The sequence below is a fragment of the Dendropsophus ebraccatus genome, chromosome 4 (genome assembly GCF_027789765.1).
Source record: "Dendropsophus ebraccatus isolate aDenEbr1 chromosome 4, aDenEbr1.pat, whole genome shotgun sequence".
Classification (NCBI taxonomy): domain Eukaryota; kingdom Metazoa; phylum Chordata; class Amphibia; order Anura; family Hylidae; genus Dendropsophus; species Dendropsophus ebraccatus.
Window position 1 is genome coordinate 44,113,948 of NC_091457.1, and position 21,432 is coordinate 44,135,379.

General features: G+C 41.8%; 2 protein-coding genes across 3 annotated transcripts in view; one reads left to right on the forward strand and one right to left on the reverse strand.

The window, feature by feature from the left end:
* TKFC (triokinase and FMN cyclase) overlaps window positions 1-10,265 on the reverse strand; it is a 40,263-nt gene extending 29,998 nt beyond the window's left edge. Inside the window, exon 1 of one of the 2 annotated variants that reach the window (XM_069965724.1) lies at window positions 10,122-10,265. The gene's annotated coding sequence lies outside the window, so the exon portion shown is untranslated. Of the gene's footprint in view, window positions 1-10,116 lie in introns of both variants that reach the window. The other variant, XM_069965723.1, reaches the window with a different exon arrangement.
* Window positions 10,266-10,290: 25 nt separating this feature from the next.
* The window catches only part of DDB1 (damage specific DNA binding protein 1), a 29,215-nt gene continuing 18,073 nt past the window's right edge, over window positions 10,291-21,432 (forward strand). The window contains exons 1-6 of the mRNA XM_069965721.1: window positions 10,291-10,611; window positions 13,767-13,915; window positions 16,542-16,658; window positions 18,168-18,504; window positions 20,638-20,735; window positions 20,824-20,982. Coding sequence (XP_069821822.1) covers window positions 10,551-10,611; window positions 13,767-13,915; window positions 16,542-16,658; window positions 18,168-18,504; window positions 20,638-20,735; window positions 20,824-20,982 — 921 coding nt within the window. The 5' untranslated portion in view covers window positions 10,291-10,550. The remainder of the gene's footprint in view (window positions 10,612-13,766; window positions 13,916-16,541; window positions 16,659-18,167; window positions 18,505-20,637; window positions 20,736-20,823; window positions 20,983-21,432) is intronic.

Below are 21,432 nucleotides of genomic sequence, written 5' to 3' on the forward strand. Positions count from 1 at the left end.
TCCTCCCTCACAACCTTCAGGAAACCCCAACAGCTTGATATTTGACCTACGGGCCCTATCTTCAAGATCAGTAATTTTCCTCTGGCTGGCATCCGACTCCTTCCTCAGTTTTTTCACTTCCTCACTTAATTCCACCTGCACATCCTCTAAGTGTGAGACCCTGCTTTCCACCTCTGTTACTCTCTCACCTATCTTACCAAGATCATTCCTGATAAAGGACACCTCACTTTTGATGTTACCCATCTGGGATAATACTTCAGACACTGAATCGTCAAGTCTCTGCATCGTTACCAAGATCTTAGCTAGTACACTAGGGTTGTCCCTGACCAATCCACCTTCAGCGCCCACAACCTCCTCCTCTTCCTCCTCAACTCTAGGTCTAGCCCTTAGTTCCTGAGCTGGGGATGCCTGTAAAAATTTGTCGATTTTATGTCCAGACCCCTTATTTCCCTGGGGGATAGGGGACATCATCCCTCCTGATTTTCTGATAGCAGTCTCTTCTGCTCTCTTTTTAGGCCCCATTTTTCCCTTCCCTTTATGCGCTAAGTCAGCTCACGGTGAGATTATACCAAAGAAGATGGGAAACAGTCTAATCACGCTTTTTTAAACCGTAAGTATCAATATACCACCCAGAGAGGAATTGAGAATAATATGGGGGGTAGAGACTATAACCTTATCACATTACCAACCAAGACAGTTAAGTACTCAACAACTAGTATCCTAATTTAATCTATAATAATTTGTCGCAGACCTAGTAACCTAAGCTGTGCACACAATCACTGCACCAATACAGGTACTTATGAATATCGTACAATTATTGATAACGTTGCCCTGAACCACTAAACCACAATGATAAGATTATAAAGTAACAATAGTATCAAAGTTTTCTCCTGACCATCATTCTATAGAGTCATATCCAAATTAGTTAGAAAAGAATCGGTTATTATACAGTTGTTAAAGTCTTTGTGCAAAGCGGCACTTGATCAACCTAGGTTAATGGCTAGTTAGATGACAGTAAATGCGATGTCCAAAAGTCAGCTAATATAAATCTGTTTATATATTGTAGTTGTTGTTAATATAAAGAGTCTCTATGCAGAACAGAGTTTAATCGTCCTAGGTTACTGGTAGGTTAAATGAAAAGTGAGTGCAATGACCAGGATTCAGCTGATATAAAGTTGTTAAAGTCTCTATACAGATCAGCACTTAATCGTCTTAGGTTAGTAGTTGGTCAGGTAACAGTTAATACAAAATCCAAGAGTCAGCTGGTATAAGGTTGTTGAAGTCTCTATACAAAACAGCATTTAGTCATCTTAGGTTAGTGGTGGGTCAGGTGACAATAGGTACAATATCCAAGAGTCAACTGATATGAGGTTGTAGAAGTCTCTATGCAGAACAGCACTTGATCATCTTAGGTTAGTAGTTGGTTAGGTGACAGTGAATATCCAGGAGTCAGCTAGTATAGAGATGTTAAAGCCTCTATGCAGAGCGGTATTCAGTTGTCCTAGGTTGGTTAGGTGACATTGACCACAGTGTCATACACATATATTTAGCTGTTAAGTTTGACATTCAGTGTAAGCCAAAAAGCCTGCTAGTGTCTCTGTATAAATCCTCATGTGTTAGTAATGGGTTAGATAACGGCCAACACTGCACCATACACAGCTGGATACTATGCACATAAGTGTTCCTTCCACAAACCGTGATCCCAGTATTCCAAATGAGCAGTATTCATTCAAAGGCTACCAGCCTCTATCATATCACTCAGGCTTGGCTGCGTATCTGTGTAACTTTTAAGAAAAAAAAGCAGCATGGAATAGTCTCACCCAGTTCCTTTTAGGGGCCCCTCTGCGCACACTGTACTGACTCCAAGCCGCCACAGGGCCTCCAACTTCACTCTTCCCGGTCTCAGCCAACTTGAGTCTCTGCGCGTCGTTTGCAGCCGCAGCTCCGCATCGGTCCCCACAGCTCGTACGGTCAGTTCCCGAATCCGGCAACAGTTCTCTCCTCCTCGGATACTCCTTTGGCGTCCCACGTGGCTATACTACGGCCGAGCTTACTTCCTCATGTCGCGGGGAGGGGGAGGGTCCTCGAGAGCGGACGTCAGAACTCACATCCGCTCACATGACAGGCTCCACCTCCTCGGGTATTTATTATTAATTGATTACTTAAGCAGGAAATATGTGTATTAGATAGCAAGTAGCATAGTTAACACGACTGCTATGCCACTCCACCGTGTAAGGGTGTGTTTACACAGAGAGATTTATCTGACAGATTTTTGAAGCCAAAGCCAGGAATGGATTTGAAAAGAGGTGAAATCTCAGTCTTTGCTTTATGACCTGTTCTCTGTTTATAGTCTGTTCCTGGCTTTGGCTTCAAAAATCTGCCAGATAATCTGTCTGTGTGAACGCACCATTAGGAACGAAAATAAGGAAAAATAACATGGTACATAGCATATTCATTAATCCAGGTCATGTATCAGTGACTAATATCACAGTACATACACACTATTAATCCATGGCAGGTGACCCATAGTAAGGTGTTTATGTATTTTCAACTGCAGTCATTGAATACAAATCCAGCAATGGAGCCTCAGTCCTACCTTTATACATGTCTGCCATCTATGATCTGTTCCTGGCTTTGTATTTAATAATGACAACTAAAAACCTGACCATGTGAACATACTCTCAAAGCAGTTTCGAAGTACATGCAGCCAAAAAAGCATCACTATTTTTATATAATTGGTTCTTTATGCCTTTATGTGTACCAAAAAAAGTAAATGAGTTCTAAAGGGGGGTAAGAATTGAAAGGGTAAGTTAAAAAAAAATAATAATTATCACCCATCCTGTCTTAGGGTCGATGCTGCTTTGGATTGTCACAGTACTGTACACATGATTGCTGAGGCCAGTCACTGGCCTCAACAGTGCCCCAAGGACTCCACAGCAGTGCTAGCTTAAAACTGGGAGCAACTAAAGGGCTGAATATTAGAGATGAGTAAATTTACAGTATTAAACAAGGGAAGTTTCCCAGGACTAGATTGAGCTTTTTCAGGTACCCACAGCAGAGCGGCACAGAGTTCAAAGGCAGCAGGCTGATACTGTAAATCTCTACTGAATATAAGTGGGTGCATTAAAAGACATGTAAAAGTCACTGGGCAATTTAAAGCGCACATGGGGACTGGCCATAAAAAGCTGGGTATTGCGTGGGGTTTGTAATCCATATCTTTTTGCAACCCAGTTCCCAAAACTTTTCTGGCATAACTGTTTTGGGAACAAGTAGACAAGAATCTAGTTTTGCCTCTACATTATGCACTAATCAGGCAAAATATTGAATATTGCCAATGGTTTTGGGTTCTTGTCTATACTGGAGACTGGAGGTGCTGCAAAGGAGGGCTACCAACAATTGTATATATTTATAGCTATACATAATTTTCTGTGTACTAAATGTTTGGAAATAGGTCACTCAGTGATGAAATTATTCACAAGGGAGTCACAAGGGAAATTCTAGAGAATGCTACTGTCGCAGTTACCTCATAATATTACAAAAAAAAATACATATATATATATTTTTTGCCTTCTCTGCGTCAATATAGTTGGACAATAGTTTGAATTTGATAGACTTTTGCAGCCTTAAAGTAGTGCACCCCCCTTCCCTCCCAAAAATACAATGTTTTCTATAGCCTCTAAGAAGGAACTATCAGCAGGTTAGGAGTCTCTAATCTGCTATTATGTTCCCATAAGGCCAGGGACTTTTTTAGTACATCTTCACTTTGCTCAATATGCTAATTAGGTGGTTTGGCAACTACTTTTGAATACAGAGGTGGCGCTCATTAATACCAAATTTGCATATAGAGTAAAGCGGAGATTTCCAGAAAATGGCAATGAGGATGGAGGTAAAAAAAAGATCTGCATTCTCAGCATCTCCGGCCCTATGGAACCATAATAGCGGGTTAGAGACTTCTAACATGGTGTTAGTTAGGGCTGGGCGATATGGGCAAAAAATAAAATCTCGATTTTTAAAACAGTTTGGATTCTCAATTTAAATCTCGATTTTTTTCCCCTTTTTTGCTAAATAAACAGAACATTTTCTCCTTGCATCCACCTGCGGGGATGCCAGTATCCTAGCTGATTACAGAACAGGTGACAGCTGTTTCGCGCAGTAGAGTAGAAGAGTAGAAGCGTGACTACTGCGCGAAACAGCTGTCACATGTTCTGCAATCAGCTAGGATACTAGAGTCCCCGCTCACTGCATCCACCTGCATGAAGATTTTTAAGTTTCAGAAATAAAGATATATTTTTAACGGTTAGTGCCCTCTAACATTCTTTAATTTTCTACATGTTACATTATAGCAGCAGTGTGTATAGTTGAGTATGAGTGCAGGCACATTATAGCAGGAATGGGGAGGATGGGAAACACAAGGGCTGACAGAGACCACAAGTATGAAGGAATGAATAGGGCAGATGTGGGCACAGTATATAGCAGCACTCTGTCTGGGGAGAGAGGGGTTACAGCTCTGGAGAGATTATCTCCCCATTCCTGTCCCCTGATGCAAGCCCCAGCCTGAAGTGGATCTGCTATGATTTGGAAGGTGAGGGAAACTTCCTGGGTCAGAGTACAGGGCTGTAGAACACCCTATGCAGAACATGCCGCTCCCCCCCTCCCCCTCCCACTCAGTACAGGGAGCTCTTAAACCAAAGCAATGCTCTTAAACCAAGTCACAATTTTGAAAAAAATGTGAGCTCCTCTTGCAAAGCGCTCTCAATCCAAGTTACTCTTAATCCAAGGTACCACTGTATTTGATTTACTTTCATTAACACTTTTGTTTACAGGGGTTGTTTTTCTTTCAAACCAACTTGTGCCAGAGAATGAAAATACAAATGTCTGGCACTTTCTGGCACCAGTTGATTTGAAAGAATTTTTTTTTTTCGTTAACAACCCCGTTAATATCTAAGATGGTAATTTTTTATTTCATTTGTTCTCCTACCCTCCTCATTTACATTGTGTACCCTTCCCTATCCCATGTTTATTTACTGTTTATTTAACCCCTTAAGGACAGAGCCAATTTCGATTTTTGCGTTTTTGTTTTTTCCTCCTTGTGCTTAAAAGGCCATAGCACTTGCATTTTCCCACCTAGAAAACCACATGAGCCCTTATTTTTTGTGCCACTAATTGTACTTTGCAATGACAGAAAACAGAAAAAAAATAAATGTGTGGTGAAATTGGAAAAAAAAACGCATTTGGTTTATTTGGGGGGTATTTGTTTTTACGCTATTCGCCCTGGGGTAAAACTGTCGTTACGATTAAAACGATATATAACATGTATAACTTTTCTTTTATCTGATGGCCTGTAAAAAATTCAAACCATTGTTAACAAATATATGTTCCTTAAAATCGCTCCATTCCCAGGCTTATAACGCTTTTATCCTTTGGTCTATGGGGCTGTGTCAGGTGTCATTTTTTGCGCCATGATGTTTCCTTTCTATCGGTACCCTGATAGCGCATATGCAACTTTTTGATCGCTTTTTATTACAATTTTTCTGGATTTGATGCGACCAAAAATGCGCAATTTTGCACTTTTTTTTTTCATTTTTTGCGCTTACGCCTTTTACCGTGCAAGATCAGGAATGTGATTAATTAATAGTTTGGGCGATTACGCACGCGGCGATACCAAACATGTTTATTTCTTTATTTTTATTTATAACCTGGGAAAAGGGGGGTGATTCAGACTTTTATTAGGGGAGGGGGCTTTTTATTGACAACAACACTTTATTTATTTTTTTACACTTATACTAGAAGCCCCCCTGGGGGACTTCTAGTATATGCACTTTGATCTCTCATTGAGATCTTTGCTGTATAGTTATACAGCAAAGATCAATGAGATCGGCACTCGTTTGCTTTCCGCTGCTGCAGCCGAAAACAAACGAGTGCCGAGCCGGGGTCAGCGCCATCTTGGCGGAGACCTTGGCAGGTAATAGACACGGAGATAGCTCCTCCGGGACAACGTCCCAGGGGAGCTATCTCTGCCACTAGACACCAGGGAAGTGCTGCATCCGATAATCGGATGCAGCTGTCAACTTTGAGAGCTGCATCTGATTACCTGATTAGCGGGCACGGCGATCGGACCGTGCCCGCTAATAGCCACGGTCTCGGGCTACACGGGGCACCCGGGATCGCTGCGGTTCAGAGCGGGGTCGCCGCACGGCCCCGTTCTGAAGCCCCTTACCGGCAATAGGCCGTAAATATACGCCTTTTGTCGTTAAGGGGTTAAACTTATTATTTCCAAAGAAATCTGGTATGAAATGTAAAAAAAAAACAACTTATTTTATTTTTTGTTTAACCTCTTAAGGACGAAGCCAATTTTCATTTTTGTTTTTCCCTCCTTGTGTTTAAAAGGCCATAGCACTTGCATTTTTCATCTAGAAACCCACATGAGCCCTTATTTTTTGTGTCACTAATTGTACAATTGTAATTGTACTAATTGTAATTGTACTTTTTATATATGTATATTTTTGCATAAAATATGCTGCGAAACCAGAAAAAGTTATATGTGCGGTGAAATTGGAAAAAAACCCACAATTCTTTTTCTTTGTAGTTTTTTCGTTTTTACGCCATTCGTCTCATGGAAAAACTGACATGTTATATATGTTCCTCAAGTCGGTACGATTAAAACGATATGCAACTTGCATAACTTTTATATTATTTGATGGCTTTTAAAAAATAAAACCTTCTACAGAAAAAAAAAACGTTCCTTAAAATCGCTCTATTCCCATGATTATAACGCTTTTATCCTTTGGTCTATGGGGCTGATTGAGGTGTCATTTTTGCGCCATGATGTGTTCTTTCTATCGGTACCTTGATTGCGTATATGCGACTTTTTGATTGCTTTTTATTACAATTTTTTGGTATTTGATGCGACCAAAAATGCACAATTTTTGCACTTTGGCGAGTCTTTGCGCTTACGCCGTTTACCCCGCGGGATAAGGAATGTGATAAATTAATAGTTGTCTCGATTACGCATGCGGCGATACCAAACCTGTTTATTTATTTATTTATAATTATAAAATGGGAAAAGGGGGTCGATTCAGTCTTTTATTTGGGGAGGGAGCTTTTTATTAATGAAAACACTTTTTTTTTTACATTTATACAGTAATTAGATGTCCCCCTGGGGGACTTCTAATGCAACTACAGTGATCTCCCATAGAGATCAGTGTAGATGTTTTACACAGTGACAGCGCCGATCCATCAGATCGGTGCTCTATTGCTTTGGTCTTCTGCAGACCATTGCAATAGAATACTGATCCCCCCTCTGCAATTGCACCACAGGAGAGGGGGGGGGATCCCGCCACTAGACACCAGGGATGGGCTGCATGTTTGACAGCTGCATCTAATGGTCTTAATTAGCGTGAGCGGTAACTGGCTAGCTCCCGCTAATAGCTGTGGTCCCGTGCTGCAGATAGCAGTCGGGATCGCGGCACTTCAGAGCGGGGTCACGGCCTGGCCCCCCTCTGAACTCATCGCACCGCTACGGCATATGTCCTTAAAAGGTTAAATGGCCATTGTCCTTTCAAACAACTTCCCTCCATCCAATGGTATTCCAAACATTTATAAATCACTTCATTTACCAAAAAGTACTCCTCACTAGTGATAAGCGAACATGTTCATAACTGTTTGTTTGTACGAACATCCTGCTAATTGTTTGTGTTCACCAATCAGAAGCAATTTGTTCGATGATCGGAATGGTTATAATCATCATTTTAGAACATTTTCAAACATGTCAATGTACGCAACTGCGCAAGTTTCCTCCCACCAATCTGAAAGAGCCTTATAAACGTGTGGTAAAGGAAGGACACATCAGGTAATGTAGTAGCCATGTTCACTACTGGCATTACTGTGATTGGCTGTACCATTAGCGTCATTATGTACATGCTATAAAAACGCAACACTGAGACAAATTTTCTCACAGTCTTTTTTGATTCTTCTGCTGTTCAGTAGGAAAAGTGAAATGAGCAGGGACAGCAACTGAATTTAGTTAGGCAGCAATATTCACAGTGGTAGTTAGTCAGTGTAGGGAGGGAGAGCTGACCGAGTAGGGATTAGAACATTGTGAAATTGTCAGTGTAGGCAGTGTGACAGAATCCAGCGTTTTAGCATGATAAGGATTCATTTCTTAGCCCTGTAGGGACCAGGTGTCCTCTGTGAAAAAAAACCCAAAGAACCCAACAGTTCTTTTTAGGGCTTATTTATATATATATATATATATATATAATTTTTTTTTTTCATGAATCTTTCTGTCTGGCTCTGCTGTGTGCCAGTGATTGCAGAGTGTAATTAATATACACACCAGTTTATACATCACTGCGAATATACGCATGGGCGAATAAAAGATACACTAATGCAATGTAATTGATTCGCTATTACGTATTTTACGCTTTGCACCTGATAATGCGTACATATTTGCGTAATGTTTGGCGAATGTTCAGCAAACAGGAACCTAACGATTATTTTTAAATGTTTTTTTTTTTTATGGGATCTGAACAGAACATCGGTATGTTTGCTTATCACTGCTCCTGCCCCCATAAAAAAAAAAGTCTAATGCTGTGTTTACACGGAACGATAATTCGCCCGATCGTACGATTAACGATTTCGAAGCAACGTTTTTTTTTCTAACAATCAGCATTTAGACGGAACGATATATCGTACGGAAAAATCGTTTTGCGATCGTTTAAGCCTCTATGAGGGACTATGAACGACTGTTTACACGGAACAATTTTTGCGAACGACGATTTAAGAACATGTTCAAAGATCAAAATGAATGATTTCTCACTCGTCGTTTGATCGTTCGCTGCATTTACACGTACGATTATCGTTCCAATTCCATCCTTATCGTGCAAATTTGCACGATAATCGTTCCGTGTAAACGCAGCATAAAGTTTTGAAATCTGCTGTCCACTGCCTGTGGTTAAATCAACTCTGTATCCAGCAACACCACTACAGCTGTTTGATGAGAGTAAATCCTTACCGCCCATGTCTCTTGAAATGTCAACTGGTGTGGTCTAGACTAGAGCGTCTGTGCCCCAGGTCAGCGACGCCTCTCCTTCCTTTCTTTCTTCCTCCCCTCCTCTCCTATATCACTTCATGTAAACAGTGCACATGTGCCGTAGTGACACAGTTGCAGTTTAGACCAGTGATAAATAGAAATCCTGCCTGTGAGTGTTCCTAATGATAAGAAGGGAGGGAAGGAAGAAAGGAGAGGCATCACAGACCTGGGGCACAGCAGTTTGACCCGCTTGCTACAGATTAAAAGACTATTATTTGCTTTGAGACACGACCAGTAAGGATTTTCTCTCATCAAACGGGCGGTACCAGCGGTTTGCATGGGTGGGTTGGTGGATTCAGAGTCACTTTGAGAGAATTCCATCTGTAGCAACAGAGACCAGGGGACTGATTACAGGTAGAGGGGAGGGGCTTAGCTAGTGCTATGTGGAGGAGAGAAAGGAAACCTGGGCTTTGTACCTGCAATCTGCCTGCCTCCTCCAGAGGTTCTGTCATGTGCCAGAAAGGTAAATCAAGGCCTCCTTCTTACCTCTAGCCCCCCATAAAGTGGTATCAATTTTTGTGTTCTTTTTAGTTACACAGCCCTGTGTCCTTCAAGTAATCTACTCAATCATTATCAGCAATGACGCACTGCTTTTATATTTTAACCCTTTTTTTGCTGTGATCCCCTCTGCCACTGTTTAGTCATTATCATACGGTAACTGCTTAGACCAGGGGTGCTTATATAATGGGATACTTTTCCTTTGCCGAGATGCTCTCTGTTGTTGTTTTTTGTATATATATATATATATATATATATATATATATATATATTAAAACTCTATATATTCTATACACAAACAGATGTCAGTACAAAGTACCACATTCCCATCCAGCAGGTATCAAGAATAAGCGGTCATCATCCATTGTGTACACAGCTTTTCCATATTCCACCCTGGCATATACATAAACCTCCCCCAAAACTGCTCTGATGCCAGTGTGAACCTGGCCTACATGTCTTTTTTCCTGCCATATTCCCCAGCAGCACAGCCTCAGAGCAGTACCATGTGCCTCTTCTGCTTATAATACCTTGCCTGCTTATACAGCTACATCCAGGTCAGGAGATTACATTGCTGGAAGCCGCTCTATCCTCATAAATCTACCCTCTATTAGACTGCAGCGGCGCTCTGTACTCGTGCTTCTCAGCTCTGTGGTGGCACCTTGTAAACAGTGACTGTTAAACTACAACTCCCAGCATGCCTAGCGCGAACAAACCCGCTTGTCGTTGATCGATTAACTCTGCCTTTACTCCTTTCGGAGTGGCTTTTCTATGTGTTCTGCATTTTGCAGAGACGCTCTGGTGGGCTACTCTGCTCTCTATGGTGGAGAAGCCGCTCTGGCCATACTTGGCTGGTCTCTATCGTTTCCTCTTTCCGGTTCCGGTGACAGACGGCCTGTTGCTGTCTGTTTTCGCGCCTGTCGCTTGGTGAATTGCAGCGACAGGAGCTCAGCTCGGTGACAACATGTCGTACAACTACGTGGTGACAGCGCAGAAGCCCACTGCGGTTAATGCGTGTGTGACAGGTCAGTGCCCCGGAACCCGGCTTATGTGCGGCAGCAGCCGGGCCCCCCCTCACCAGCTTAACCCCTTGTGTACCGCGCTGGGGGGGGGCTGCTACCTATCCACAGGCGCACAGCTCTCTGTCCTCCTCCTATAGCTGCCTGGGCCATTGTTGTTTTCCTTCAGGGCTGCCATTCCTTTGTATGTGACCTGCTTCCTTGTATAAACATTATATATCATATTCATCATGGCCTCAGTGGTGAAGACTAATGAAATATAAGGTGACAGGTTTACATCTCCACCAAGTAACAAAGCAAGTTGGTTCCCCCTGTATTTATACTATTCCTGCGGTATCACCTGACTGCCGCAGCCAATCACCTCGCTGCCATCACCGTCCTGGCCAGTGATTGGCTGTACAAGCGACAATTACTGCAATACTACACACAGACTGAGGAGAAGAGTGGCGCTTTTGCTGGAAGAAAGTGTGTTTTTTTTAAAAAAAAAATTCTAAATAATCCCTTTAATTTTTTTATTGGGCTGGGAAACCTGTTTAACATGACATGAGAAATATTTATATATATGTCGGAAACTAGGCACTATGACCTCACTAGTTTTTATTATTATTATTATGCTGGTGTTCCCCAAACTACAACTCCCAGCATGACCTGACAGCCAAAGTAGTAGTCTTGCAATGGCTGGCCAACACCCTGATATTTGAGTCCATTATTATTTATTTTTAAAGCGCCTTTGATTCCAGAGCGCTGTACGTATGATGACTAAACGGTAACCTACAAATAACAGACTGGTACATAGAGAAAGAAGACCCTGTCCAGTCTAGAAGTCTGTCAGGTTCCATTGATTTTAATGCCTTTGGCAGTGTTCTTCATGGAATAAAATAGATACTTAAATTGTAACTCATTTAAATGTTGTTTTTCAGAAATCAATAAACATCAATAGTACAGTCCACAAACTACACGTCTGCTTGTCTCCCTTTCCTGATCACTCATCCCCCTGGACCCCTCCCCCTCCTAAGGTTATAATGGGACTCAGCAAACTCGTCTTCACTTTGCTCCTCTGACAGGCACAGAGACCTATTAGTGGCCTTTCTGCCTGTCAGTCATCACTGCACTGCATGCTGACAGGCAGAAAGTTGTGACTAGTCACTGACTACTACAGATGACTAGTTGCAGACCCTTTTTCGACCTTGCGCACTGGAATAAAATTACTTTTTCCCTGATGTAAAGCTACCGCTGCAGACGGAGCCGCACAGTAGCTCTATACAATGCAGCTGGGAACCATATCGGTACAATCGTGCTAATTGGTTCCCTTTAACAGACATTTAAAGCGAATGCATCATCAGGTACAACATTGCTTTAAATGTATTACATGAATGAATCTGCGCTGTTGCCACAGTCCTTTTTTTTTTTTTTTTTTTTGAACCCCTGCCTGGTTCCCGCACGTGGCGCCAGTCTATTTCCAGGCACTGGCTTGTCATGAAGTAATGGGGTCGGGCCCCCTTCATTAGGCCCCGTTCACACTACGGAATCGGTGCCAAATCCTGCCTTCTATCATTTACAATGAGAGGGCCCGCGCCTCCGCTCCTCTTTGATCAAAGAATTGACATGTCCGCTCGGAATCTCGGCGCCTATTCCATAGTGTGAATGGGGCCTTAGAATCATTGGAGCCACGTTACAGAGAGGAGATCGTCACACTGGGGTTAGGCCTGCCCCCATTGCTTCATGCCAGGCTGGTGTTCGGGAATAGACTGGTGGTTAAAAAAAAAGGACTGTGGTACCGGCATCCCCACGCTGGCGCCGTCCCATTCATGTAGAAAAACCTAGAGCGATGTACCTGATGGTTGGCTTGCTCGGGAAGCATGGTAAGCTTCTGTTGGGTCCCTGCACAAGCCCTGTTCTAGCCCTTTTCTAGTGAAAAGACTGAACTGTGACAGATACACTTTAAAATTTCCCATTAAAGTCAGTACAATGTAGATTTCATTTGGCTTTCAGCACAGAATGCACATGAAATCCTGTCAGAGAGTCCCAGAGGTCTGACACACTCTGGATCACACATACAAGATCTGCAGCAGTTGTGACTAAATTACTGAACACAGCATCAAATCTGCTGGGGATCCTGTACGTGTGAATGCACCCTTAGGGTAGATTCACATTAGGCGAATCCCCATTACCATTAGAGTCTATAATTCTGCATTTTCGCATTGGATTTTAATTCCGCTGTGAGAATCTAATGCCAACTTTCTTTATCTACTGCTATGCCAGACTGGTAAAAATAATAGACACCATGCTTACCTGCTCCCGTTCCTCCAGTGCGCTTCCATCTAGTTTTTTAGGTCCCGACTCGCTGACAGCCCTCTCTGCCAATTACTGCACTGTCCTGCTGCAGCCAGTGGTTGGCTAAGCGGGCTGTCTGTGACCTGGAAGTAGATGGAAGCAGGTATGGGTGCCTTTACACAGAGAGATTTGTCTGATAGATTTTTGAAGCCAAAGCCAGGAATGGATTTGAAAAGAGGAGAAATCTTCCTTTATCACCTGTTCCCTGTTTTTAGTCTGTGGCTTTGGCTTCAAAAATTTGTCACATAAATTTCTCTTTGTAAAGGCACACTAAGCATGGTGTGGTAAAGAAAGTTGCGATTACATCCTCCCAACGCAATGAAAAGCCACTATGAAAATGTATAGCTATAGACTCTAATGGTAACGAGATTGTATGGTTATGTATGTTCTTAATTAGTGCCAGTGCTGGGGGGAAACACAAAAATAAATGCTGCCAAGCACTTCCTGTGTTCCCCCCCCCCCCCACTTTAGTTTTTATTCTGTCTTTTGAACACTGTGTACGCTGTCTGCCAACTCACTTTTCCAGGGTCACAAGTGATGTTTAAAATGACAGTGTAAATAGCTATGACACCTCCTGGCTGTAAATGAGTCAGTAACAAAATAGTCAGAAATACATTTTATTGCATTGGTGTCACACTTTTAGAAAATCTTACAATAAATGATGTCAGAGTGAAGTAATTATGTGCATTTTGCTAAGTTGGCAGTGTTATAATTGTGACAACTGAGATCTAATGTCAAATCATAGGATGGTCTATATTAGCCAAACCATCTTTGCTTTTATATTTACCATAAAATCAAGTCTTTCTTGAATTCTGATTTTCCAACAGGACATTTCACATCAGAGGATGACTTGAATCTGCTTATAGCCAAGAACACCCGTCTGGAGATTTATGTAGTGACAGCGGAGGGTCTGCGCCCTGTAAAGGAGGTTGGGATGTATGGGAAGATCGCTGTCATGGAGCTTTTCCGACCCAAGGTGACGGCACTGTTCTCTGTTATAGCTTTTAGCTGTAAACCTTTGCAAGCTTATTGGCGAATTTAAGACCGTGTTATGAAAGAATGCCTGCTAGTTCAGCCTAACCCTGAAGGGAATATTCCTTTCCCAAGTCTACATCCTGACTGAGGAATTGGTAACGCTTTCTTAAAGGGAATCTGTCAGCACCTGGGCTGGTCCCCCGAGGTGCTGACAGTGTAGTGCAGATTTGTGTACCCCATTGTGTATCCTACCTTTCTTTTTGCCATCTGTGCTGTAGTTTGTCCACAATCCGTCCCGATAGGTTGGTAGCAAGTGTCGAAGAGGAGTAGCGGTGAGACATTCGTGCCACACTTTGGCACGCCCCACCACTACTGCCTCCTCCCTCTTTGGCATAAAAATTGATTGTGGCCCGGCCTCCTGCTTCCTGGTTACACTATCTTCAGGCCCACATGCGCGTTTGCTGGCAAGGTCAGGCCGCAATCAATATTCATGCCAAACAGGGAGGAAGCAGTAGTGGTGAGGCGCGCCAAAGTGCGGCACGAATGCCTCACCGCTACTTCTCTTTGACACTTGCTACCAATGTTTCGGGCAAGATTGTGGAGAAACTACAGCACAGATGGCAAAAAGAAAGGTAGGACACACAATGGGAGACACACATATGCACTACACTGTCAGCACACTGGGCAATTTATTTTGAGCAGGTGGTATTTTTTTATGGGCTGCACAAAATTTTACAATTGTTGGGTGCAAGTGCCTTGATAATTCTTGTGCAATTTAAACATTTTGGCTAAAATAGGCAAAAAAACTTTGCTAGGGTAGCAGTGTAGTACTCCTGCCCATTTGTTTTCGCGAAAAAAATTACAAAAATTGCACATGATAAATCAGCTGAAAAAGGAAGCTAATGTGAAACCGGAAAAACTGAAAAATGGTGAACATTAGCTAAAAAAGAGCCAAACAGGTTCATACATATGCCCCAAAGCGTAATGAAGCCTCCAGCACTGTTTCCTCATATCCCCCTAGTGGGCTGTACCCACGCTTCTCTGGGAGCTTAGTCGCTCAGGGACAGCCCCATTGTGACGCACAGCCGACTCCTGCACTTAGAATCATGGCCAGAGAGGCGTGATTACAGCCGAATCGAACGTGCCATCTGTGACTAGTTCGGCGATGAGGACTGCCTGCATGCCTAGCTTGAGGCTTTTACATACAGCACAAGACTTTTACAAGTTTTAATTTGGGGGATATGAGCAAAGCTAAAAGCTGTTATTTACATGTCTAGAAACCGTGCTGGAGGCTTCATTATACTATATGTATTACTATGTTTGCTTTTTATGCCATCCTCTAAAAGCCACTTTTTTATATCAATATAAGGGCTCATCTGGCACCATTTTGGGTTATGTTTTTATGACGTTCACCTGTGGTATAAATGATGTGATGATCATGTTCTGTGGATGTTTATGACTGGGTAAGATTTAAATTCATAATAAATGTGTATTTGCTAAACATTTAGGCTGGGTTCACACTATGTATATTTGAGGCTGTATTTGTGAGGCTGTATAGCAACCAAAACCAGGAGTGGATTGAAAACACAGAAAGGCTATGTTCACATAATGTTGTAATTGAGTGGATGGCCGTCATTTAATGGCAAATTTTTGCTGTTATTTTAAAACAACGGCTGTTATATTGAAATAATGGAAGTTATTTACCGTTATATGGCGGCCATCCACTCAATTTCAACATTGTGTGAACAGAGCCTTTCTGTGTTTTCAATCCACTCCTGGTTTTGGTTGCTATGAGGACCTGACTTGAGGACCAAATACTGCCTGAAGTATACAGTGTGTGAACCCAGCCTAAAAATGTATCAATATATGACAGTGTTACCGGTTGCTTTTGATAATAGTCGGAGAAGGCTATAACCACACAGATTAATAGAAAAATAAGGTATTTAATACAAAGAACAATACTTAGCTGTAGTTACAGATGGTACAGATGCATAGTTGTTTTATCCACAATGAAATGGGGAGCCCCTTTGTATATTATGGTCTAATATACCCCATTTCCCTCGATGACCACCAGGGTGCTGGGCACCTTCCATCCATGGTCCCAGCTGAGGCTGGCTCGAAGCTACATACCCCCGACCTTTATAGTAAGTTTGGGTGGGGGTGATGTGCTTGTATGTCTATGTAGACCACTGATGACCATGAATGGAAGTTATCTGATGTTTCTCTGGCCTTGTACATATTTACCAAGCACAATGGGGACCCAGTTTTACAATTACAGCTATAAGGTTCTTTCAGCCATACAACAATAGCAACAAACAACTGTATCCTCCAATGTTTACACTATTGTGAAGGTATATGGCTGGACAGTTGACATAGGTGTGACAGTATACATACACACACACAACTACAATGACTTCTACACACATAGCCATACGAATAAATATATATATATATATATATATATATATATACATACACACAAGACATTAAAATAATACATTCCTTCTCATTACATCAATAAGACACTTTAATTTTCTGAAATGAACCCATCCGGTTACAGACAGCATGGGGAATACAACTGTAACTTTTTTCATTTTAGTAATAAGTTATGTATTTGCTTTATCCAGGGTGAGAGTAAAGACCTGCTTTTTGTACTGACTGCCAAATACAACGCCTGCATCCTGGAATATAAGCAGACTGGGGACAGCATTGATATTATAACCCGAGCACACGGCAATGTACAGGTACTAGAGAAAATGTCAAATCCCCTCTCTGTAATTTCTTTTTCCCACCCAGATTCAGTTATGTTTTTAATTAAAACTCCAACTTTTGCCCTTACCCTACAAGTCCATTAGTTCTTCAGCATCTCCAGTATGTCTTGGTACATAGTGGTTTTTAAATCCAGAATGTCTGATTCAATTTTCTTCCTATCCATAACTTGGATTAATCATTATAACTAGTACTGCCGAATGACTCACAGTACCATTTACTATACACTAGGTCAAATAACATTCAGATTTATGTCAGTGTATCTAATTGTAACACTTACTTGAATGCCGCCATTGGGGATGAAACAGGAAAGAATCTAATCAAATGCTGAGCGTTCGGGTTCGGATCGACCCGTACCCAGTTCGCTCATTTCTAATTTTGAAACATTTTTTTGCTTTTAAGCAGTGCACTCTACAACTTTTTTTTTTATAACTACAATAATTCTATTGAGAAAAGTGGGAACATCTTTACTTAACATGATTATTCAGTCTAATACTGATGGGTTATGTTCAGGGTTGGACATCAGTATTATATTGATGGGGGTTTGACTCCTGGCACTGGCGATCAACTGTTTGAAGAGTGCGCTTGGGTACTTGTGCGAGCGCTACAGTGTCTTCACTTTTTGCCATTACTACTTGTAGTAGCGGCAGTGCAAGGTTTGGCAGCATTGTTCCATTGTGGTGAACGGAGCAATGCTACATTACCTTGCACCTTGTCTGTGTTTAAAGTACAGTGATGCAGATATGCCCACTGGTAAACCTAGAAAAAGCTGGAACATTAAGGGGGTTGTCCATGATTAGAAAAAAACACAGCTATTTTCTAGCAAAGACAGTACCACCCTTGTCCTCTGGAAGGAAGCAGTCATGTTTTTCAAAGCCTGGATAATCCCTTTGATCCCTTGCCCAAAATGACCTTCCAAGAACGTAATGAGAATCAGGTAGTTCCAGCATAATGGCGTTCCCGGAACGTCATGCTGTCCCTGCCTTTCCCCGCTGTCCCTAGCGGTGATCGAGCGGCTGCCGCACATTGCCTCCACCTGCCACCACTACCTGAAGAGGAACCACACTTTCCCCATGGCAGTTAACCCCATAGATGCCTTGGTTGGCACGTCCGCAGCTGTCTATGGAGTTTAGGAGGGAGATAAGTTTCCTTCTTCACTTGTCGTAGCCATCAGAGCGATCTGAGGTAGCCATAGCAACCCAAAAGCCTGCCGTGCTTCTGGGTTGTTGTTGCTGATCAAGCTTCTGCATTGAGGCAGGAGCCTGATCTGTAGGAGCTGTCAGTGTGTAACTGATAGCTCATACACTGTATATAATGCATTACACAGATCATGTGCTTTAATGTAATATGTATAATCACCTAAAAAAAACTAAACAAAACATACAAATACACAATAAATAAATAAACAAATAAATAAGTAAATGTAACATTTTGAAACATGTTTCCTGTTTATATTGTTTAATGTCTGTCTCTGTCTTATCCAGGATCGCATCGGCCGACCTTCTGAAACAGGAATCATTGGCATTATTGATCCAGACTGCCGCATGATTGGCTTGCGTCTGTATGACGGCCTCTTTAAAGTAATCCCCCTCGAGAGGGAGAATAAAGAGTTGAAAGCTTTCAACATCCGATTGGAGGAGCTGCACGTCATTGATGTAAAGTTCCTGTACAGCTGTCAAGCTCCCACTATTTGCTTTGTCTACCAAGATCCTCAGGGCCGTCATGTAAAAACTTATGAAGTGTCACTCAGGGAAAAAGAGTTTAGTAAAGGACCCTGGAAGCAGGAAAATGTGGAGGCTGAAGCGTCTATGGTGATTGCAGGTAACAGTATACTTATATAACTTTGCACCAGCCTGGGCTATAAAAGCTAATGCAAAGGAAATGTCAAGGATTTGACAGTGAATTTGACCATTCAGTAATGTCAATTACTTTTTTATACCACATTGTTATGGTAGATCTAGTTGATACCCAGTAAAAGTCTTTAGTAGAAAGCACTTCAACCTCTTGGTGCAAGATACCATACATTTCCTCAGATGCAGTAACTAGTAACAACCCTGGCATCTAAGTGGTCAAGTGGTCTCTCCCTTAACATCCCAGAAACCCACAATGTGATTTAGTGCTGCTTATGGCTTTCTATGGCAGTGGGGGTCCTAAAGACTCCCAGATCTACCATCTTGGAACATCTTTAGGCAGTATTTGGTTGCTTGTTAGTATAATACATTGCATTGTAGATGATGGCATGGTGGGACTATTGGGACCACAAACAGAAAAAAAATTGCTGAATTGGAAATAAAATCGTTTTTATTTTTTAATCCCACCTCTCCACCATCATGTCTTTTACACTGTATTAACCACAAATTATCGGGGTGTTTCTGGATTTCTACCCTGATGTATCATTAAAGTGATCACAGGTTCCCTTTACTTAATAAATTTTAATGGCGACAATAAAAGAAAAAATTACCGAGTCGATTTAGCAGAAAACAAGCCCTCAAATGCCTCTTGATTTACACAGTGTAAAATCTTCAGCATATTTGTGTAATAGAGTTTGCATAAACCTTTGCGCCCTAGGAAAGAGGTACACAAGACCAAACTGTACTGGAGAGAATATCTCCTTGTACTCAGTTCACCTAGGAAGCTCCCAGCATGGGGACCTAAATACTGAGTATTAGAAAGTACTGTACTTTTCAGACTATGCACTTTTTAGCCCTACAGATGCAGACTGCCCTTACTGCTTCCTTAGTAAATGGGTAAAGTGCTGATTCAGTGTTGCATCCGACAACTGAGATTTGTGCTGCCATTGACTAGCACACAGCCCTCTTCCTGCCCAGTTCTGATCTTAGAGATTGGTGCCGAGCCGAAGAGAAAGCTGGATGCGATGGGCATATCACTTCCAGCTGCCCACAACAAGTAAAGGAAGGGCTAAACTTATTTAGAAGAGTAAATGAAAGTCTTGCAGGTCCTTCCATGACGCCAGTTATTTTCCTGCATCATGAAATTTCCTATACCTTCATCTCCTGTTATGGAAAAGTTTGGATGCCTTTATTGGACTAAAGACTTGTCTACAATAAAGTGTGTGTATATTGAGGTAGCAGAGCTGTGTGTCTGTGCTGTCATTGTATATAATGTGTGTGCTGCAGAGCTGTGCATGTGGGGATATTTCACACTGTTACGGAGAGTGATAATAAATAAATCAAATATAAATATCATCATTAAACGTCCAAAACTTTGATCACTCAAGTTGCTAAGCGCCCCACCGATAGCTGTAAGAAGCAGGGAGAAGTTTGTCTACTCTACAGAAAGATCTGTGTAGCCTATTTATAGTAGTGGAAGAGGGTTGGGAGAGAAGCTTCTGAAAATTAATGGTCTTGGCAGCCAGACCCAGGCTGATCAAATATGTTGACTTTTTCTTTCTAATGACAGTGACACTTAGGCTGCATTCCCACACTCCGCGATCCTGACGGAAGACGGACGTGGAATGCCAGTACCGAATTCCCCCCGCGCCCGGACAGCATCTCTAATTAGATGCTGGGAGCAGGGGAACTGTATTCATGAGCGCCGTGCTGTAATGAAGCAGCCGCCCGCTGCTGTTACTACAGCTTGGCGCTTATGAATACAGTTCCCCCGCTCCCAGCACCTAATTACAGATGCTGTCCGGGTGTGGGGGGACTTCGGTACTGGCATTCCACGTCCGTCTTCCGTTAGGAACACAGAATGTGTTGACTTGCCCACAACTACATATATAATTGCATTTTTTTCAGTGGGTAGCAGGATGTGATTATTAGTTATCTTTTTGGTTGTCTAAACCAGGGTTGCATCTTATAGTCTGTAAGATACAGTGGAACTTTTTTTTTTTTATTTAAATGAGGCTTTTATAAGTTAACATAGGGATTACACACATCAGTTATAGTAATTACACACATATCATATCCCTGATTTTGTGTGTCTGTTTCTCAGTTCCAGAACCTTTTGGAGGAGCCATTATAATAGGTCAGGAATCTATAACTTACCACAATGGGGAAAAATACCTGGCAATAGCTCCTCCAATTATTAAGGTGAGTTGTCTCTGGACAGTGGATTCCCATATGAATTGAAATTTCCTTTGAATTGGAGGATGTTATTTATATTGTATTTTTTTTGCAGCAAAGTACTATTGTGTGTCATAATCGCGTAGATGTCAATGGCTCCCGGTATCTTCTTGGAGACATGGAGGGTCGCTTATTTATGTTGCTGCTGGAGAAGGAAGAACAGATGGATGGAAGTGTCACTCTGAAGGACCTCCGTGTGGAGCTTTTGGGGGAGGTAACTGTTATTGATATGTTTTAACTGCTTCTGATGTCATGTGCATTGCAATTACTTTTTTTTTTTTTTTTAACTATTTTTAACTATTTAGACTGGGTTCACACTTTGTGTTGGGTGGTGTAAATGAACCTTTTCCTGGTACTTTTTGCCAGCTTTTGCATCAGTATTTTTCTAGGAAAAAAAAATTCCAAATACCCTTAAAAATTTAATTGCCTGGAGATTTTTTAAAATTAAAACCGTCATTTTTTTTGGTGCAAAAGTGGCAAACCAATGAGCACTTTGACACTGTTGGGAAAAAGAGGTTTTGGGCAGGGAAAGGGTTTACAAGCTACCAAATATATGACAACATGCACCACCAAATTACATAGAGAGACTTTACCATATGTTTTATTCATTTCTCTGATTGTGTTTTTACTATGAAACCACACGCATGTGCTTTGTGAATCATAG